At 51.4% G+C, this 19,944-nt stretch overlaps 5 protein-coding genes across 5 annotated transcripts; 2 read left to right on the forward strand and 3 right to left on the reverse strand.

Moving 5' to 3' along the window:
• Positions 1–3,762: 3,762 nt before the first annotated feature.
• On the reverse strand, positions 3,763–6,991 carry STEHIDRAFT_139423 (uncharacterized protein; the record flags this gene model as incomplete). The annotated part of the gene is made up of 5 exons (XM_007304200.1): positions 3,763–3,920; positions 3,996–4,115; positions 4,221–5,990; positions 6,086–6,752; positions 6,917–6,991. 5 exons carry the CDS (start codon positions 6,989–6,991, stop codon positions 3,763–3,765), a joined length of 2,790 nt encoding a protein of 929 aa, XP_007304262.1.
• A 2,021-nt stretch (positions 6,992–9,012) lies between these two features.
• On the forward strand, positions 9,013–11,176 carry STEHIDRAFT_147140 (O-acetylhomoserine ami; the record flags this gene model as incomplete). Its single annotated transcript, XM_007304201.1, has 11 exons — positions 9,013–9,053; positions 9,133–9,247; positions 9,375–9,443; positions 9,514–9,660; positions 9,728–9,746; positions 9,813–9,967; positions 10,029–10,083; positions 10,143–10,250; positions 10,330–10,776; positions 10,854–10,954; positions 11,017–11,176. The coding sequence occupies 11 exons, from the start codon at positions 9,013–9,015 to the stop codon at positions 11,092–11,094; spliced, it is 1,335 nt and encodes a 444-aa protein (XP_007304263.1). The 3' UTR covers positions 11,095–11,176.
• Positions 11,177–12,092: 916 nt separating this feature from the next.
• On the reverse strand, positions 12,093–12,622 carry STEHIDRAFT_156894 (uncharacterized protein; the record flags this gene model as incomplete). The annotated part of the gene is made up of 3 exons (XM_007304202.1): positions 12,093–12,293; positions 12,368–12,503; positions 12,561–12,622. The coding sequence occupies 3 exons, from the start codon at positions 12,620–12,622 to the stop codon at positions 12,093–12,095; spliced, it is 399 nt and encodes a 132-aa protein (XP_007304264.1).
• A 666-nt stretch (positions 12,623–13,288) lies between these two features.
• STEHIDRAFT_156895 (uncharacterized protein) lies at positions 13,289–14,051 on the reverse strand (the record flags this gene model as incomplete). The annotated part of the gene is made up of 4 exons (XM_007304203.1): positions 13,289–13,560; positions 13,617–13,666; positions 13,731–13,921; positions 13,989–14,051. 4 exons carry the CDS (start codon positions 14,049–14,051, stop codon positions 13,289–13,291), a joined length of 576 nt encoding a protein of 191 aa, XP_007304265.1.
• Positions 14,052–14,813: 762 nt separating this feature from the next.
• On the forward strand, positions 14,814–16,446 carry STEHIDRAFT_139426 (uncharacterized protein; the record flags this gene model as incomplete). The annotated part of the gene is made up of 1 exon (XM_007304204.1): positions 14,814–16,446. Exon 1 carries the CDS (start codon positions 15,379–15,381, stop codon positions 16,444–16,446), a length of 1,068 nt encoding a protein of 355 aa, XP_007304266.1. The 5' UTR covers positions 14,814–15,378.
• Positions 16,447–19,944: the final 3,498 nt, after the last annotated feature.

Below are 19,944 nucleotides of genomic sequence, written 5' to 3' on the forward strand. Positions count from 1 at the left end.
GTAGCTTTGTGGATACTATTGTTTACATGCTATCGCCCGAATGTAGTCGGCGAACAAATATCACTGCTGCGTTGATGGTGAACAAAATCGACGGTTCGTGTTCCCGTAACGTTCACCACATGTTGTGAGAATACTGACCCACTTGAAAAATTCTATCAGAACATGGTATCCTGTCGATCGAGAGTAGATATAAATGGGCTGTAGCCCTACTTGGCGCTGCTATGCGTCAGCGTCTGACTGTATCATCCAACAAATCCCGGGAAATTCTCTCAACATCTACGTATATGCAGGGCCTAGTATGTCTCCTCATAGAGGAAAACACCAGGAACGCACGACTCCTTGCACCTTCGATAGCGCTGCTTTTTGTGGATGGAAGTCCCTTCCTGGATCAGGCGTCATCCGTTCGTGTCAGCCGTCTGCTGACGTTCATCAGATTTGAGGCTTTGAACATTCTCTCTGAAAATATCGAAGAGATCGATATAAAGAGCTTTTTCCCCCGCAGAATCTCCAAAGAAGCGAGCATCGCAGCCTTTGATCGCGTATTGGCACCCCTGATTCCACTCAACAAACATGCAGACTTCATAACTTACGACAGCACAGCTGTCCTGCTCGATTTCTGGTGTTATCTCAATGATGCTTCAGAATATGGCCATTCGCTAACACTGGCCGCGCTATTCAGTTCGCTTTGTCGAAATGGCTGCGATACTTTTGTGAGCGCAGCATTACAGCCTGACCGTATATCCATCATGGTAGCCAGTGATAAATCATGGGAACTCCGCCATCTACTAGATGCCGTTGGCCAGTTAAAGCTCCCTGACGCAGCTTCCTTGGATATCGAACACGAGTCCGATACGTATTCTGATATTGACACCTTCATTGTTTCTTCAATGATTCATCTTGTCACAACTCTGGTTCGACTCCCAGATTCCTGGCTCCTTCTGAGCCATCGGACCGATATCATCATGCTTCTGGAAGTAATTACCGAGCGCAAGGGCAGCCGCTCGCGGCTCCATCCAAGCTCATGGAAAAATGTACGCGATGTGCTGGCTTATGGAGCTGAAGTAAACGCACCTGAAAGTGTCGCTGCTGCAAAATTCGCACTCCTCAATGTATTTTTCAAGTTATTGTCACCGACAGAACGTTGGTGGGTTGGTTCTGTTTCCGCCTATCAATACTGTCATGGGTCATAAATACTGACAGCTGCCTGTGGTATGATTTTTTCAGGCAACTTATTACCTTCCCATGATTCACTCGGACTTCGCTCAATGAACTCAAATCCAGATCCACGTCACCCAACAACTTCATACTACCTCTCGGTCAGGTACCCTTGCTGAACCTGATCCGGAAGATATGCGGGCAATGGCCTCTGTGTCAACGACTCGATTAGGGTTCTCTAGGTCGCGCTTGACTTGTTGAGACGAAGCTGAAGAGGTGGCTAAGGGAGGAAACAGACCAGAACAAGTCTGGGGATTTATTGTAGTGTAGCTACATGTTTTTATACATTCAGGCTTAATGAAACTACCTAAGCATGAATGACTCGAACTACTAAGAGCAACGAGAGAATAATTGCGCGATTTAGAAAGCCAACCAATAGAATTGAGAGCCTTCTAAGCAATATCCAAGAGTAACGAATGGAAAAGCAAGGATAAAGAAACAGAACAGTAAGCAAGTGCATTAATAATCATGTGAGGATTACTGAGCAGCACAAAACCACAGAACACTCGAAGAGGACAATAAGGAACGACGAGGAGATGATCTCGATAGAGATCAGTACTGTGGCCCGAGCAGAGTGGCGTAAGTAAGAACGTCGGACCGGAAGCCGATTCAAATCATCGCTGATTTGACTCGACTGTGGCATTTGTGCCAGTGGCGAGGGGTTTTTCTTTTTCTTTCGCTCATGCATACGTAGGTAAGGAACATAATATATTTTATTGCAATACAAAAAGTTCATAACACTCTGGACTCGATACTACACAGCGACTAGACTAGAAGGAGACAGATGCGACCACGAACATTGCAATTACTTGACAAAGCGGCATAACGTCAAGAGCCCATGCAGACTCCGCCGCTGTATACATGAATCTCGAGCTATCGGTCCCTGGCGCAGTGATCATCGAGGTGTATAACTCTCGTATCGGCGGGAATGAGGATGCAGGCGGATTGGGGAATATTGTGTTGGGACCAGGACATGTATGATCAATATTCAATTCGGAAGATTATGGAATTTCAGAGTTGCGTACTACGGCTCTTGTGCGATCACGTCCACCGGTTTAACGATGCCTCTTAAGTAGACTGTCGAGAATTGTGGCGGACCGACATTTGTAGATATGTATGTGTACACGTAGAATCAAGAACAAAAGTCCGTCTTCGTGCTAAATGCCTCAACGGACGGATATTTAGACTACGTAGTTTCATAGAACTCATAGTAGATGCTACTGGACAGCCCATAGAACCGGATCCCAGTCGCCATGCCCATCTATGAAGTGCCCCGGGAGAGCGCTTCCATAGGTACTCCTCGATGCTGTTTTCACCGAGGTCTGAGGACGAAGTTAGGACAAAGAGTAGGATCTCGATGCGGTTGCTTTGTCGGCCAAATTGGGGTTTAAGGGAGCCAAGCCGTCGGGCCCCTTGGTGGCCCTTTGACGCCCCAGGTTCCTTTCGGGTTGAAATGCATGATTGCCTCATCTCACCTGATTCAGAGCTCGTCTGATCCACCTCGACCAGTCCATGGCGCCACCGTCACCTCACGATCATCGAGCAGAGCAAGCAAGTCATGACGAAAGCCTGGAAAAACAACAATGGTTTTGAAGCTGAACTCGGAGGCACCACAAAAAACGATGATATGACATGACATGATATCGAAGACGAGAGATGAACAAGCTATGAGAAAGAAAAAAAGACTCAGAAATCAATCGAAAAAAAGAACGAGAACCAGACGAAGAAGTCAGACAACGTCGTCGAAGCCGAAGTGCTTGTAATTGTAATTGAAAAAACAACGCTGGGGCGGGGGATGAGGAAGTGACTTGAAGCATTGTCAGAGACGTAAGATGGGGAATGGAAGAGAAGAGACAAAGAGCGTAAGCGAGAAGTGAGAAGTGAGAAGGGAAAAAAATGTCCGCGGACGTCATGAACGCATAAGCTGGAAGAGGAAAGGACGTCGATAATAAGGTAATAGTACTGCATGGAGAAGAGAAAAGGGAGGGGGTGGGGGAGTCAGGTTTGGCGAGGGGAGGTGGGCGGGTGCGCGGATGATTCGATGCGAGGATAGTTGGGTTATGGGTGCGGGGCAGAATGATGGTCCAGGCCTGGGGTAGGAATATTTGTACGGTATAAGACGGGGCGAAATTATACGTGTTGGGGTTTGATTCGATGGATCACAATGACGAATGTTCGGTGCTGGAATAGTAAGAGATGAAATGAGGGGTGAAAGGGTGACACGAAAGAGGTGGAGCGCGATGGCAAGTGCGCCAATTAGAAGCCGAGAGCGGTGACAGCGAGGAGGGATTTAGATGCGTCACTACATAACGAGAAAAGTTCAGAGCGAGAGCGTCTAGAGCGAGGGCCCGAGGGTAGGATCAACAGTGGGCGGCGATTTAACAACATCACGTACAGGAGCGAGGGGAGGAAATGATAAACATCGAGTGGGGACGAGAAGAATAGAGGAGAGTAAATATCCTAAGATCGAGGGAAACAAGCCAACAAACCAGAAAAACGAACCGTCAGCCACAAGCCTGTCTCATGCTGCCCCAATTTCCCTTTGAATCATCGTTTCCTCTGTTGCTGCTGTTGCTGCCACAGCGCCAGTGGTACATCCTCCTCCTCACCGCCTTCACTCGTTCTCGTCCTCCTCATATTCACCGGTGGCGCTGCATGAGCGCTCACCGCCTTTCTCCCCTTACCGTTCAACAACGCTCCGCCACCTGCCGAATGATGATGATGATGTCCGTGTTGCGGCGGGACCGCCTGCGCCGAAATCGAGCGCGCCGGCACCTTACCTCCACCGCCACTCCCAGCTACGTGCTTCTCATTTGCCACGCCGTACCTGTTGGAGTTGTGTGGCGGTGGCGATCGAGAATGCCGAGCATTGGAAACTTCTGGCGGAGAGCCTGTCCGACCTGAAGGGGATGATAGATCTAGGTTCAGCGGGGGAGATGCAAGCGAATGCCAGGGCTGGTCCCGATCCGGCGGAGGCATCGCGCCGGGTGGTAAGTGGGACTTACTCGGGCTCGCTGATCTTGGAGCCTGCGGCGGCGTACTACCAGCTCCTGCAGGACCTCCTCCGACGTAGAAGTTATTCGGACTGCTGGCGGAATGCGCGTGTTGAGGTTGCGGCTGTGCGACGGAAGGTTGACCAGCGTGGAATGCGGGGGGTGCGTCGGAAGATCCTCTGGGTTGAGCAGGCGCCTGCCCAGGAGGTGCAGATGAAGGTCTGGAATTGTAGCCGCCTCCGTACTCATTTTCCATCGCACGATGCTGCATATCGTACTGTGGCCCTCGCACTGGCACTTCGGCTCTGCGATTTCCTCCAGCCGGAGGGCCCGCCTTGTTCAACGTACCCTTCCGCGACTTCTGCTGCTGCTCCAGCCGTTCCTTCTCCGCCGCCTCCCTCTCCATCTGCTGTTGTTGCCGCTCAGCTTCCGCCCTCTCCTGCTCTTGCCTTTCTTTCTGCTCCCTTTCCGCCTGGTCCATCTCGCTCTCCGGAGCCGCCGTTGTAGGCTCAGCCTGAGCACCCGCACCCACTCCAGCCGTCGGAGTCGCCGCCGCTTGTGCTGCCTGCTGCGCCTTATTTATTACCCCCAGATACCAGAACATGAGGTTACTGATCAGCACTTGCTCATAAAGCGGCCGCCTCGGGTTCGCGAGCTTGATATGACTCAGCCTGTAGATCGCCCTCTCGACATGGATGGGATATCGCGCGTAATTGCCCAGTGCACCGATCGGCTGTGGCGAAGGAGAGGGAACGTAACTCTTCGAGGATTTGGAGGCGCCGAGGAGGGCGGCGGCAGCTTCGCGGTGAGAGCCGGTACCGAGCCCAGGAGACGTTTCGTCTTGTTTCTTCTTCGAGCCACCGAAGAAAGAGCCAAAGAAACCAGGCTCCTTCTCCTTCTCTTTTTCCTTCTCCTTGGCCTCGCGCTCCTTCTCCTTCTTACTCTTCTTCTCACCTCCCCATTTCCCGAAGAGACCCTTCTTGTCCTTATCCTTGTCTTTGTCCTTCCTCGAGTCGTAGCCTATTGAGGGTGGTGTAGCGGGCGTAGGAGTGGGAGGTTCAGAGACGGACGAGCGTGGCGGTGTCCCATTTTCGTAGGATGACTTGACTTCAGGAGAAGGAGTACGCGATTCGACTTGCTCGTCGGCTGGGATTTGGGCACGGGTGGGCTGTGGGTGATGGAGAACAGGGGAAGGAGCAGCGGGCGGAGAAACAGCAGGTGAAATGGAAGGCGTCGCCTCGCGTGAGTCTACCTCGGGTACAGTAGGGAGCTGTGTCGGTGACGCAGTGCGTCGAATGGCAGGCTCCGGTGCAGGTGCGGCCTGATTTAGGATGGGTGTAGGTTCGGTCGTCAGAGATAATGCGAGGTCGTCAATCCCGTGGTCATCAGAGGCATAAGAATCGAAGATGAAAGACTCGACGCTGTAAGATTCCGGCCGAACAAGACGAGGCGTCTCATCAAGGAAGCTTTCGTTGCTGGTCACTCGCTGCCGTCTTGGGCGTTCAGTAGTAGTCTCACCATGGTCGCTCGAGGATAGCTCGCTCGATGTCGAAGCACGAGGATCGGAAGATTCGGAGGGTGTGGTTTCGATATTACTGGTAGAGCCTGAGCGGCCCAAGCCTCTGCGAGTAGCGTTGAATCGATGAGCGCCTTCTCCGGTCTGTCCCGGCTTGCGAATCTTGGTGCGAGCAGCACGACGGAGAATTTGGCCAGGACGAGGGACGATGATGGGTGAGTCGGCTTCGTCGCCAATATCAGGTACATCGTCCATCTTGTCAATGACTGCAAGAATGGCATGCGGCGCGATCATTAGCACCGAGGGCGCGGAAAGGATGATGGTGTTGATGGTCATATGCGATGCGAGATGAGTGACGAACCTGAAGGGGCCATGTTCATACTAAGACTGCGACGAAGCACGCTCCGAAGCTTAGAAGGATCACTGGATTGGGTAGCCTCCTCCGCCAGCTCGTCGAGTCTCTCGAGATCGCTGATGGTAAGTTGCGGGCCGCTCAACTGTTGGTACAGGCTGGACCTGTTTCTCCGAAGTGGAAGGACCATCTCCTCCTCCACACCATCCCCTTCCTGGGGCTTGTACTGCCTGCTAAGCATCGATTTTTTACGTCCTAGAGAGGCCGAGCCGAGCGAACGTTCGCGGGTAAGTGATGCCTCCGCGCCTTCGCCTGGCGCACGAGCATGTTCCTTGAGGAAAGTGCGGAACTGTGCGGGGTCGATCTCTGGATGCATGTTTGCTGGGACCCAGAACAGGTGGAAGGGGTCATCGGTGGAGCTGTCGACGCTAGTGACTGATTCTTCATGGGAGTGCGAGTCGCTGGAGGAGTCGCTTGTGGTCGTGGATGAAGTTGGCGTCCAGTATCCGTCTCGTGCATTCTGCGACGTCGGCGAGGGGAGATCGGGGTCAAGGATGTGGGGCGCACCGCCCTGCGCCGTCGAGCGCCGTCGAAAGTCGCGGAGGCTGGCGACCTCGCGCTGGATTTCGTCGTCGGAGGGCTGCATCAGTGCACTATTTCCCTGCTTTGCCAGAGCCTGTTTTAGCACCGATGGGAACGCGCAGTCGGGGCAGTAAACATACGAGTGGCACGAGACAGGGCTGAAGGAACGTCCAGGATCAAGGAGCGGTAGAGAACGACGAGGGAGACAGCGACGAGCACGTAGCGTTCACCGTGGTCAACGATGGCAGCACCACTTACCGACGCTCGTAACGGCGCCCTCGCCAGTTGCCGCAGCCCGTCCGAATTCGGAAATGGGCCACCTCTTCCCGGCATGGCAGGCACGCGCACTTCATCTCTCCGCCTTCGGTTCCTTTGCTCTCTCCCGCTTCTTTCTCTCCAATAAATTGCCATAAATTCAGGCGTTCGTATATTTGAAGTCAATAGCACCCTACACATCCAAACAACGATGAACTTTACGCCTACGCGAGCCTTTCTTGTTCCCCGCAAAGGTCTCAAGTTCGAGCCGCCGGACCGCCCTCAATTTATCCCCAAACCGTTCCATCGTCGGGCATTCATATATGTTGCCCTGGTTTGCAGAAACTTGGAGACAGCACAATAGTTTCTTCATCTCCGTAAAATATTTGGGTCATCCCTTGTAGTAACCGAAGATTATCTAGTAACGGTGAGCCCAGGTGAACATCTTCTACTTTCTGCGTCCTGTTGAAGCCAGCCACAATGATTGTCTTCGTGCCGTCCGGCGAATGCTCGTAAGTGGTAACAGGGCAAGGGGCGCTCGCGAAGCATCTAGACGGCATATTGATGTTGCTGACTATGGTGCTTCATCCCAAAATATCCGACGCATCAAGGAGCCATAGTCAGCCGGACAGAAATGTGGATGGACAATCCCCTGCGTATGCATCGAGGTACAACTGTTAACGCCAGCGATCTGCGTGTAATGTCACAAGACTCATTGTGCTTACATCTACCTTTGGCCTTCCTATTCAGAGCTCTGTGTGCCCCTTAGGGTAGTTGCGACGCGATCGCCATGACTCCGAGCGCTCGACAATAATATGACAGTAATGGTAGCACCTGGAACTCTCTCGATGGAATTATCATCCACTTGGCTGGCTACTTCAACGGCTTCGAGTATCGTTTCCCGTGTCTCTGGCTTCCTCCAGATTTTCACGCGCTTTCGTGGAAGTTGTTTGGAGAGTTCGAGGTCGAGTCGCCCTCACATGGTCTCGTGACCGACTCTCTTTTGTCTATGGATAGTGAGGAGAAATCTACGGTTGGATTGTCAGCACTGTGGTCGAAACCTTTTCTTTAGCCAATCGAGTCCTGACAATTCCTGAATACTGGCCGGTCGATCTCACTGTAGACCTATTCCGAATAGACTGCAACGAAGACGGGTGCTGTTGAGAGTCTATTCGATGCTCAATTGCGCCTTCTATCCCGCATAAAGAATCATCTTATATAGGATGATTGGTCGCAAACTGATTGGCTTCTGGTTTTCCAGGTCGTAACGCACCCGATGTCCCCAATGACCTCGATACGTCGTCTTTATACACAAACCCTGGTTCTTTGAGGAGATGGTGAGTAAGTATCTTCCTTGTATGAGTTTCAAGGTCTCGCCTTACCTGGCTGCCTGCCTCGGCCACCTCTCGGTGTTCTACAGCTCGGGACGCCAAGGGTTTCTTTCCAAGAGCTTGGGCACGATTTCGTTGTAAGAAACCTATTCAGCTGTACCAGGAGCCGGCCAATCCGAACCCTCTATGGGGAGTCGCCGTGTCGCTCAGGGACCGAACCTCGTCGAGACTCGGGTGACCCGGAAGTGTTCCATAGTGCTACTGCCATTGGCCACAACCATTGACTCTTTTCGCAACGCTGTTCTACACTTACTCAGTTCTCATGAATGCTTCTCCTACCTCAGCATTGTTCACGACAAAGAGTACTCCTTCTACCCGAGGCCTTCGTGACTCAATCCTTCTTCCCCCGAACCTCCCCGCGTTTTGTAACACGTCAGGTCACCATACCTTGTACGCTCGACACCACGGAACATGCCAGGGTCCGAGCAGCTGTAGGGTCATTGGCAGGCAAACAGACACTTAGAAGTGTTCGTCCACTTCAGGTTCCACCGATGCGAGTGGGAAGACATCCCGTGGCATTACGTTCCCACTTCATCCGCCTATCCGTGCGGGCTGTTAAGTGAACTCTCGATGGTATTTATACGAGAGGTGTCACACTCCTGAACTCCAGCTCCCAGTCCTCTTTTCCGCCTAGCCGTTCTAGCTGTGTGATATCTTCTCCTTGAATAACCTCTACACATACTCATCATCCAGACACAACCTTAAAAAATGCTGCCAGGTCTGACAGGACAGGCCACTAAATTCCATCGGTGAGTCCTCGTATCTTGTTCCAAGGAGTAGCTCATGCATAACCTCTCTTGGGCATTGTTGTGCTTTGGATTTAAATAGTGCACCGGAATTCGAGACGCTTCAATTGCATGCTGGGCAAGAACCCGACTCAGCAACGAATGCTCGCGCCCCTCCCATCTACTCGTCGACCTCGTTCTGCTTCAACGACTCTGCCGTACGTCTCTTCGCTTACGGCTGTTTTCTTCTGTGCATGCGACCTCTACGCCTTCCCGCATACGCTTTCTTCTTCGATGCCCTTCACTCCAAATGTGTGGGTTAGATGCTGATGGCATGGCCTACAGCACGGCGCGAACCTTTTTGGCCTGCGTACGGCTGGGAACATCTACTCGCGCATGGGAAACCCTACCGTGGTAAGTACTCTAACATCCTCTCGCCCCTTGTCTCTGCAAAGTGCCTGAATTGCCCTACTATTGTATCTAGGATGTTTTCGAAAAACGGATGGCAGCCTTGGAAGGTGGCGTAGCTGCGGTGGCTACGTCAAGTGGCCATGCAGCCCAGTTCTCGGCCATTGCTGCTCTCGCTGATTCGGGCGATAACATCGTTTCTACTTCATACCTTTACGGCGGGGTAAGTCCCATGTTTCTGGCTTTATAGTGTGAGGTCGTCGGGGCTGACATGCTTTTTCTCCCCATAGACGTATAACCAGTTCAAAGGTACGTCGTCGGGATATTTCAATGAGGGGAAGATATTTTTATTGAACGCGAATATGTCCACCACAGTACTGCTCAAGAAGTTCGGTATCGGCGTCAAGTGGGTCACCTCTGATGATCCCGCCGCATTCGAGGCTGCCATCGACGATAGGAGCAAGGCCATCTACGTCGAGACCATGGGCAACCCGAAGCACAACGTCAGCCCTTTGGATGATATTGCCACGGTATATAGTATACATCGTTCTTAAACGAGTTCATTTAGAAGCTCAACGATGCCTTGGACAGGTCGCGCACAAGCATGGGATTCCTCTTATGGTGGACAATACGTTCGGAATGGGTGGTGCGTTTCTATGCCTCTCCCTGAGATTCATCGACAGCTGACACAAAGAATCCAACCAGGCTACCTCGTTCGCCCTATCGATCACGGCGCGGACATCATCGTCCACAGCGCCACAAAATGGATCGGCGGGCACGGAACCACCATGGGTGGTGTTATAGTCGACGCCGGCACGTCCCTTCCTCCACTACTCCTCCGGCCTCCCCCTCAGCTTCAGCACCCTAACCTAAACATATTGTGATCTTCCAGGAAACTTCGACTATACCTCCGGCAAATTTCCCTCCTTCACTACCCCCGCAGAGGGCTATCACGGCATGATCTTCGCCGAAACGTACGGCCGCGTAGCCTACGCCGTGAAAGTCCGCCTCGAAATCATGCGCGACCTCAGCGCAATTCAAAACCCGTTCGGCGCCTTCCTCCTCCTCCAGGGCCTCGAGACGCTCTCGCTCCGCGGACAGCGACACAACGAGAATACGCTCGCGCTCGCGAAGTACCTAGAGAGCCACGAGAAGGTCGCGTGGGTGAGCTATCCGGGCTTGAAGAGCCACGAGTCGCATGAGTTGGCGAATAGGCTGTTTAGGGTTAAGGGAGAGTATGGGGGCGTGTTGACGTTTGGGGTGAAGGGTGGACAGGATCCGAAGGTGGGGGCTAAGGTTGTGGATTCGTTGATGTTGGCGAGTAATCTGGCGAATGTCGGTGAGTGGTTTGTGGCTGGCTTATTGACCAGCGTTGTCGTGGGATATGGGATACTGATTTGGATTGAATGGGTACAGGGGATGCGAAGACGCTTGTTATCCACCCTGCGACGACGACCCACCAGCAGTTGACCACGGAGGAGCAGTGTGCTGCGGGCGTGACGCCAGACTTGATCAGGGTGAGCCTTTGCACTCGGCGTGAGCGAACGACGACCTTTATAGTTAAACTTCCGATGTCTAGGTATCCGTCGGCATCGAGAGTATACTCGACATCATTGCCGACTTCGAGTACGCTCTGGGGACCGTGCCCCAAACTTAATGTTCGTTATACGTCTGGAAACAGAGGCGAAGATAAAATGTACTACTGGACACAATTTTATTGGTACGAACCGTTCTGAATGCATACAACCGGTCATTGGACGCAATGCTATCGGACATAACCTCACCATGACAGGAAGATGACATCTGGAAGTGAAACCGAGTTGCAATTGAAGAGCTGAATCAAAGAGCATGGCCAAAATAAACTATGGTCTTCTCGAATGCTACTCATTAATCTTTGCTACGCACTTGACAGTTCTATAACCGAAGACCTTCCTGATCCTTTTTGTCACACTCGCCCTTATCCCATTTTCGGCAACGCTGTTTTGGTGCACAATACATCATGTACCGTGCTATTCTTAAGTCGCGTCAGCGAGCCTACATGCCACAGCACTCACAGTACCTTCAGCTGACTTCTCGATGTCTGTGAGGTGGAATTCTATATAAGAAGAGACACGAGAGTACATCGACTACACGAGTGCGAATATGCCAGAGTTACAGCGAGACGGTCTAAGTGCTAGTCCGAATCCTAGACAAAACGAAAGGCAGAATAAGGATACAGCGATGGATATCAGACCCCGAGGGAGATAAGGCGAGGACGAAGATACTAGAAAGTACAAGATGTCATGATCTGCGTCAATGGTCGTGAGATGAGATGATACAAAGCGGGGCGAGGTCTGCTGGAGACGGTATAACGATACAGTTGAAAGACTCGAGTGCGATGCAGGAGAAGGTCCGAGGTCAAGAATGCGGAGTGTGTGTCGATGGAGGATATGCGTGTATTATTAGAATCGAGAGGAATGTACGAAAGGTGGTGTGCCTGAGTTGTGTCGTTCGGGATGGATGAAGGCGTTCAAGGGTGGACTGGGTGGGTGGACGACATAACACTCTCTGTAATTGTCGCGCAGCCAATGGTGAGAGGTCAGGGAATGACAAGGAGTAAAGATTGGAGGAGTATACGAAGCGAAAGAAGAGGTGAGGAATAAATCGAGGAATAACTCACTTCTCATCCGACAAACTCCTCTCCTGCGTAGTATTCGTAGTCAGCTCCGACTTCGATCTAGTTAACGACGCAGTCTTCAGCTCCACCTGGATTGGCAAGTGTCCGCCCCATTCGTTGGAGCGTTGCATCCAGGTCATATGTTTTTGCGAGCGGCCGACGGCGTGTTGTGTTCGACGGCGGAGGAGAAGAAATACGACCTATATAACCGCCCAACCACATAAAACAGATAACTCAGGAAATGCTTCAAAACAACAAGGGAGATGTTGCTTACGAGTATGAAGAGTCCAGAAGCGATAATTCCGCACGCGGCAGCTAGAACGACACTCTCAACGTGATGCCCGCCAGTGCCCGATATTGTTGTACTAGTAGGCGTGGGTTGTATGGGGATGTCGTCGTAGTTTACCTGCCTGTATGTGCTGTAGAATCCATCAGCTCCAATCCGGCGAGAAAACTATTTTGCGTACATCATGCCGGTTGTGTGTTCTGACTCTGACGAGCTGAAGGTACTTGAGACGATGGCTGGCATTGTTGGGGGGATGAAGGGGCACTGAGAGTGCTGTAGATAGCTTGGGTTTTAGGGCTCTGGGCTGCTCGGCCGGCGAGAAGGAGAGTGTGTAAGAAGAGAAGTCGAAGCTATAGCCTAAAAGTCAACCAGCCAGGAAATGCAAGTCCTGTGTTTGGTGCTAGGTGGGAAAGTGCGAATTGGGGCGTGCTCGTGTTGAACTCAGTCCAAAGCTCGCGTTCGATCTGTTTTGTCTTTCCGAAAAAGCTTGGAGCTGTGATAGTCGATCGTAGCCTTCGAGAATTGGTGTGGCTGGAGTGTGACGTCCGTAAGGCCAAATGTTGAAAATTAGAACGCGTCGCGTCTCAACCGCGATCACGTGGTCGATCGCCGTCTGCATTCAATTCGAAGCCTCGAGGGGAGGTCCAGGTTCTCGAAGATATCCACTCCGACTGCGACTCAATAAAATCAACGAGGTCACAGATATTCCATTCTCGTTGATAAAGCCAAGACTATCAAGCAAGCACGTCTGAGGAGCCACCAAATCCCCTCACTTCCTCTTCGCAGCGCTTGAAAAGATGCCGATGAACGTCGTCAGTCAGACTCCTCGGATGGCGCGCCATGCAAAGAACTATAAGCATTTCTTCGGAAATGATCTAAGGGGACTTCCACACATCCACCAGTTCAAGATTACTTCGTCTTCGCAGCGTCCTCCACCTTGGCTGCCTTTAGCACGAGTTTGTGGCACCTAAATGCCATTTCCACCGTCATGACCAATGTCAAGACGTAGAATGGCCCATAGCTCTGTAGCAGCATGAATAGCTGTTTGGACGTGATAGCACCGGGCACATGGACTCCGATTGTAGTGATCGGTGTCGCAAAAAGTGTGGCGAGGCAGGCGAGGATGGTTATGTTGGTTGAGGCGGCGTAGACTAGGATAAGGATGTAGACGCTTTTGGAGTCTGGTGCGCGCAAGAGTTCAGTGAGTAGGTGACGATAGGACGGCAAATGTGTGTACCTTTCCAGAGACCGCGCGCGCTGATGAAGAATACAGGGAATTGGAAGATCCTGGGATTCATAACCAGCGTCAGCTTAAGATACAGAACTAAGTAGAGGGCTATGTTGCGCTCACAGTTCGAGGACCAAGAAGCTCTTGAACCAGGCCAGTTCGGGCTTGTCCCCTAGGTATCCCATTGCTCCTCCAATGAGAGGGTCAGCATACGTGTCGAAGTACAGGCGAGGTATGGCTGCTACGAATTCCGGGAGGATGAATTTTGGGTATAAAGTTTGGAAGTCTATGATCAGCGAAGCAGGTATATGTATCTGGTAGTAAAGGAGTGCATATCTCTTTCAGAAAATCAATTCAAGTTGGAGGTGATGGAGAACTTACCACGAAGAATATGAAATAGACGAGGTCCATCGGACGAGACGTGAGAGGTGTTCGGGCGGCCATCATAAAAGCCCTGAGGTGTATATTTGGTAAAAGTTCGAGGTATAGTATATGTTTGGGGTCCTAGTCACTGTAGACGATTCAGCCGTGGTTGTCAATGACTCTGCTCAGACTCGCAGAAGCATTCGAAGGATGGAAGGTCTCTGAAAATTTTCTCGAGTCCTGAGAAGCATTGCAGTGGGGAATATGTGAATCAAAATATCCTACATACCGCTTGTACCACGTACGACAGAAAACAATCCACTGGTGCCACCCTTCGTGGTTGAGACGTGGCCAACGAACGCGCTTGGCCATCAGTTCAACGTCGGCTAGATCCAGGACCACCAACATGGCGCCGGCATCCCCCGCTCTTCAATAAAACGCGCGTGGACGATTTTCTTTTTTCTCTCAACCATCACATACCGGCGTCGCTCGTCTCTGACTGGCCTCGTCAATGATGCCTCGAGCACTCTCCTTTGGATATGTGCTTGTGGTCGGAGGTGGTGGGAGAGGAATAGTTCCTTGTTTGAGGCGGAGGATGATCACCAACCGTCTTTTGCCATAGTTTGGACCTACATGCTATTCGTTTTATGGGGCGTTGATGCATTTTCTTGTGTGCGAGTGCGTACTTTTTGTTCTGCTATGTTGTAGTCGTGTTTCCGTACACACTTGCCATCCCTTTGTTTCTGGTTTCCAAGAAATGATGAAATTCTGTCTTCGGTTTAGGCCTTCGTGAATGCAGTCACGTCGACGTTCTCCAGGTCGTCTCCCTGAGACAACGTCTCCACGTACGGAATTATATCTGCTCTATGATGCGTCCGCAATATTGCCTTGTCTCGGAGAGTCTGCGTTGACGGACTCAGACATTTCGATCTCCGTCTCAGTCGGCTTCACCGGGAAACTCAGGCGGTTTTCACGACCTTCAATGCACACATACGCCTACAAGAATGCCTCTAGATTATAGGACTGGACATCATTCTATACGATGTATGCAAGATGCTTCGCCACCGTGATCATCTACGTGAAATCGAACGAGCGACCGCAATACATCTGTAGAGTATGGGCTTCTCTCGGAGGTCCCGCTACTACCACTCACTCGCGGCAGCATCGTCTCTCAAAATGTCTCAGACCAGCAGTACTAGCTTCAAACCGACGACGTCACTGTAAGACTCGTGGATCATATAAATAGTCGTTGATATGTTCACTGTCTCCCTTTTACCCTGTTTTCGAGTGAGCGCCCATATCTTCGTCCCTAAGCGCTGATCGCCAGCCCACATTCCCTGCTATCCTTTGAAGCCACTTATCCTTGGACAATTTTGTCATCTCCCTCCGAGTACATTGACGTCTCAGTATGGCCAGCACCTTCTCCACTTGGACGCAGTCCTCCAACTCAAACGTCGACTTCAAGACAGGTTTTCTTGCTCCCCCTCCCACCCCAGTCAGGATCAAGACTAACACCCGCACTGCTCGCGTCTATAATGGCCGCACTCATCGTAGCCAAGCCCATCCCCACCATGGCCACACTCGCACCGCTCAACTCCCTCCGCCCCCGATTCCGGTCCCCATCCCCATCAGAGCCAACAACCGGACAGGTCACGCGCACTATGGGCAAACTCGTAACACTCCTACCGCCGCACCTCCCAGCACGAAAGTCAAGAAGGCCACGAACCCATCGGCGCTGACCACCAGTTCTACCTCCACAAACGACACCTCCGACACTACCAAAACCACCACCTCGATCGTCTCGCGTGCCTCCTCCGCCATCTCCGCCATGACCTTCCGCGCCGTCGCCTGGCTCTCCGAGGGCGTCCGTATCTGCATCATCCTCTACATCGCCATGTTCTTCATGTCTCTCTTCTTCATGGTCTTCAGCTACGTGACGCCCGACAGGACACCCATCGGTAGCGGAGGGATGCTCGATGCCAGCAATCCCAATTCCTCTTTCACCGGCAACAGCAACAGCCTCGGTTCAACGGGAACGAACGCAAGCGTGACTGGCTCGCCGTACGACCCTCCCATGAACCTCGATCCCACCTCCGAAGCGCGCCATACGACGGATTTCACGCCTTACGATCCTATCATCACTACCACCGTATTCATCGTCATCGCCGTTTCGCCGATCTTGTTGGGACTGGGATGGATGGTCTATGATGCGATTTTTGGGGGGTTTGAGAGGACGAGGGCGCTTTGGGTGAATGTGAGGGCGGGGTGGAGGTGGAAGATTGATGGGAGGTGGTGGAGGTATGGGAGGCTTGGAGAGAAGGCGGACGGGGAGGGGGATGGGGAGGAGGGGCAGGGTGCGGGTGCGGGTGCGGGGATGAGGGGGTGGGGGAGGGGGAGGGGGAGGGAGAAGGGTGGGGATGAGGAGTCGGTGACGTATAGCTATACTAGAGATCAGAGTCGAGACTGGAATGTCTAGGGTCTGAATGGATGGCTGGATGGACTGGTCGATACCTGCACCTGGACTTGGAGCGGCTCTATCTTGTCATCTGGCTACGTTCTCTGGTGTAATATGCAATCGTCATTGATTCTGAACTTCCTAGATGATTTGATATGCTTGCTGTAGTGTGGCCCACCGGTGGCGTAAGTAGGAACGTTCCCGCCACACGCAAAAGAGTCAAACGCGACGACGACTCACCCCCACTATTAGTATATCACTTCTTATGTCATTGCGTTGGTCTCCATCGTGTCAGCCGTTGCTTTATCATCTCTGAGGGATCTGAGGAATGGCGCTATCTCAAGGTGCACTGAGTCTCACTGATCATGAGCTACGGATGAGGACGGAGATGATCCGCAAAAATCAATCACTGTCACTCCAGTCTATAGCTAAATCCACGCCACTCAGACACAGTGCTATCAACATCATTGATATTTCATCTGTCATACTACCGCTTGTGAGTATCAAGTCTCATAACAGCATAAGAACTAATAATAAGTAATGCAGCCAACTCGACTGGACTGTCAGACGAGGCCATACCGTATGACCGTACGCCAGTGGCCGCAAAGCATACCCGATTTACGGTGATGCGAAAGATGCGAGAAGGCCGAGCGAGTTTGTTGCATGATAACTTGGACGGTGACGGTGATAGGGGGGCCCATGATGAGTGCCAGAGAGCAACTTACGCCTTAGTCGTGTGAAGGTGCTTTCGACGTTGCATGACGAGCGTAGGGGCACGCTGCATGATACGGCGAGGAAAGATGACGAAGCGAACTCACTCAGTGACTCGTGACGGTTCGAGCTGAGGTGATGTATGCTCTAGTCAAGTCAGGTATAGTCACGGTATCGGTAAATGAGGTGTAACGCCACGAAGGAGTCCATCATGGCGAAAAGACAGATTCAGACGATCATTAATCATTACTTGTGCCTTGGCTGTATCCCAGAAAGCTTGATGCATGATCAAGTCCGGATCCGTCGCCATTTAAGTACACTCACGACGACCATGAGATCCTGCCAGTTTAGGCGAAGAAGGACACTGATGATTCTTGAAGCAGTAGCGCACCAGGTGATTCCTGAAGCAGTAGCGCACCAGGGCGTACATATCCTGCTTTATACGATATAAAATGGGGCGGGCAATCCGTCTCATCAATGGTCAATTTAAATTTCTTCAGCAAGCAGCAAAGTCCATAATGAGAGCCACAAGCGCAAACTTGAAAGACGACTCGGATAAAACGCATGCCAGTATCATGATGCAGACCCAGACCCAGCACCCACACCGAACAAAAGGATTCACATGCGTGTGTGCGTGCATACTACGTGCCTAGCAGAAGCACTTGGAGGGCTCAACTCGCATCAACATCGACATCAAAGCGTGATATCGATATCGCGTACCGAACGACGAAGACGAAGACGAGAAGCGTCCATACTTATCCGAAGCTCGACACTCGATGTTGGGTGATGGGTGATGGGACGACGACGTGTCTCAGAAAAGAGCTGAACGCCGCGGCGGCGGGTGCAGGGACGAACAGAACTAAGACCATATAAGTACTCGGGTTTGTGACATATCGTGAATCAGAGAGAGATTTCAGAAGACTCGCTTTGAACCGAGTTGTCGTATGCGATCTCGAGGGCCCGTTTGAGTTTATGGTGCAAACGGCTTAGACGCCGCCACTTCTGTACACAACGTTGAGGACGGTGCCGCGGGCCGAGATTTGAGAATTTTCACTATCCCTCTTCCAGAAACACTCCTTTTGATGTAAGGAAGAGTTCCTCTAGAGGGATTATCCAAATTCTCAAAACTGGCAAAGATGAACTTTTGGATTTGGCCACCCCGCCAAATAATAATATTTAATTCATTTGTTTATTATTTTCCGAAAACCAAGGGGGGTGCCAGGAATTTTCTTTCAATAAATGGGGATTTCGACTTTCGCCGACGAAATTGGCCGCTGTACAAAAGTTGTGATGACTAAGCCGTTTGCACCATAGACGAAGACGCACCATATCCTGTAAGTTACGTGAACATCAATATATATCAGCGCATGTACACAGGTGCTCCCCGCCCGGCAAAAAAAAGCGTGAGGGAGGTTTGCACCTCACGCCAGCCAAGTCGCGAATGTATATGTACACGATCTCGAAACCTACTTTGAGTTTAGACGAAAAGACGCACCATATCCTGTAATTTACGCGAACATCAAAGCAGATACTTAAGAGTGTCGAGCGAACCACCCGGCAACGGAAAGCGTGGAGGAGGTTTGTAGCCTCAGGCCGCTCACATACAATCAACGTCGGTTGGTCAAATCGCCAATGTACGCAACCTTGAAGCTCACTTTGAGTCTAGACCAAGACGAACAGACGCACCATACTTACCGCATATTACCATACGAGGAAGTCACGAGAACATCAGCATCAAAGCAAGACAGATACTCGAGCACTTAGGAATGATCAAGCGAACCCTGGCACTGGTGGTGAGGGAGTGTGAGCGTGGGTTCAATCAGAGGCGTGGGGTCGATGATTCGGCCGGATTGTTGTCTGTCGGTTTGATGGGCTTGATGGTCGTGTGAGAGTGAGCGTTCGGATGCGAGGTGTCTACCATACGCATGACAGACGTGTCGTGTCGAGAGCGTTAGTGTTTTTTTATTATTACTGGAAGTACTTCCTGTGGAATGAGAGTCCCAGCCAAAATTAGCTAACAGTACTAGTGTAAAGCACGATGAACAGATACTATACACGAGCTAAACGGGTGAGGACCTTGAGTAGAAGTGTGCAGAATTTACCTTACATAAACGGCCGCAGCGAGATAGTGAGATATAGGTCGCTTACCTCTGCATTTAACTAAATTGCTTGACCCCGGAGATAGAACCTGACATGTCGAGAAGAGAAGGTGAATGGGTACGGATCAACGAATCGTCCGTTCGCGCCGCCGTACTCATGTCTTTTCTTTGTAACTGAAGTAGGTGATCCAGAATCAGATGCAGGACTGTTACCAACGGAAAATGAGCTCGGGGTCACGGTGGTGGGCCAGAAGCCTGAGGCCTGAGGGTCGACAAGCTGTGTGGAGATACTCAATATGCGTCACTTAGTACTGCAAAGCGCCATGGCACCCTGTAATGAGATGTACGAACATCAGCATCAAAGCAAGGCAGATACATAGTTACATAGGAGTGTTATTGGCGAGGGGGAGGGTGGAGGGTTCTACGACGAGATTGGGTCGGGTGATGATTATCGTTCGTCGTTCATCGTTCATCGTTTCAACGCGCTCGATCAGTGGGCTCGAGACAGAGACTGATGATTCAGATGCGAGGTCCTTACTTACCCACCACCCATATACTTATCTAGCTATAGCCATAGGCAACCATGTCGTATGATGTATCTGAATCGAGAGGGCCAGCGGGTGTTTCGTTTTACTACAAAGTCTTTCCTAATACCTATGCTATGCTATGGGTTAGGAATCCCAGTCAAGCTTAGCACGATTAGAGAACT

Source organism: Stereum hirsutum, assembly GCF_000264905.1.
Source record: "Stereum hirsutum FP-91666 SS1 unplaced genomic scaffold STEHIscaffold_7, whole genome shotgun sequence".
In the NCBI taxonomy this organism is placed as follows: domain Eukaryota; kingdom Fungi; phylum Basidiomycota; class Agaricomycetes; order Russulales; family Stereaceae; genus Stereum; species Stereum hirsutum.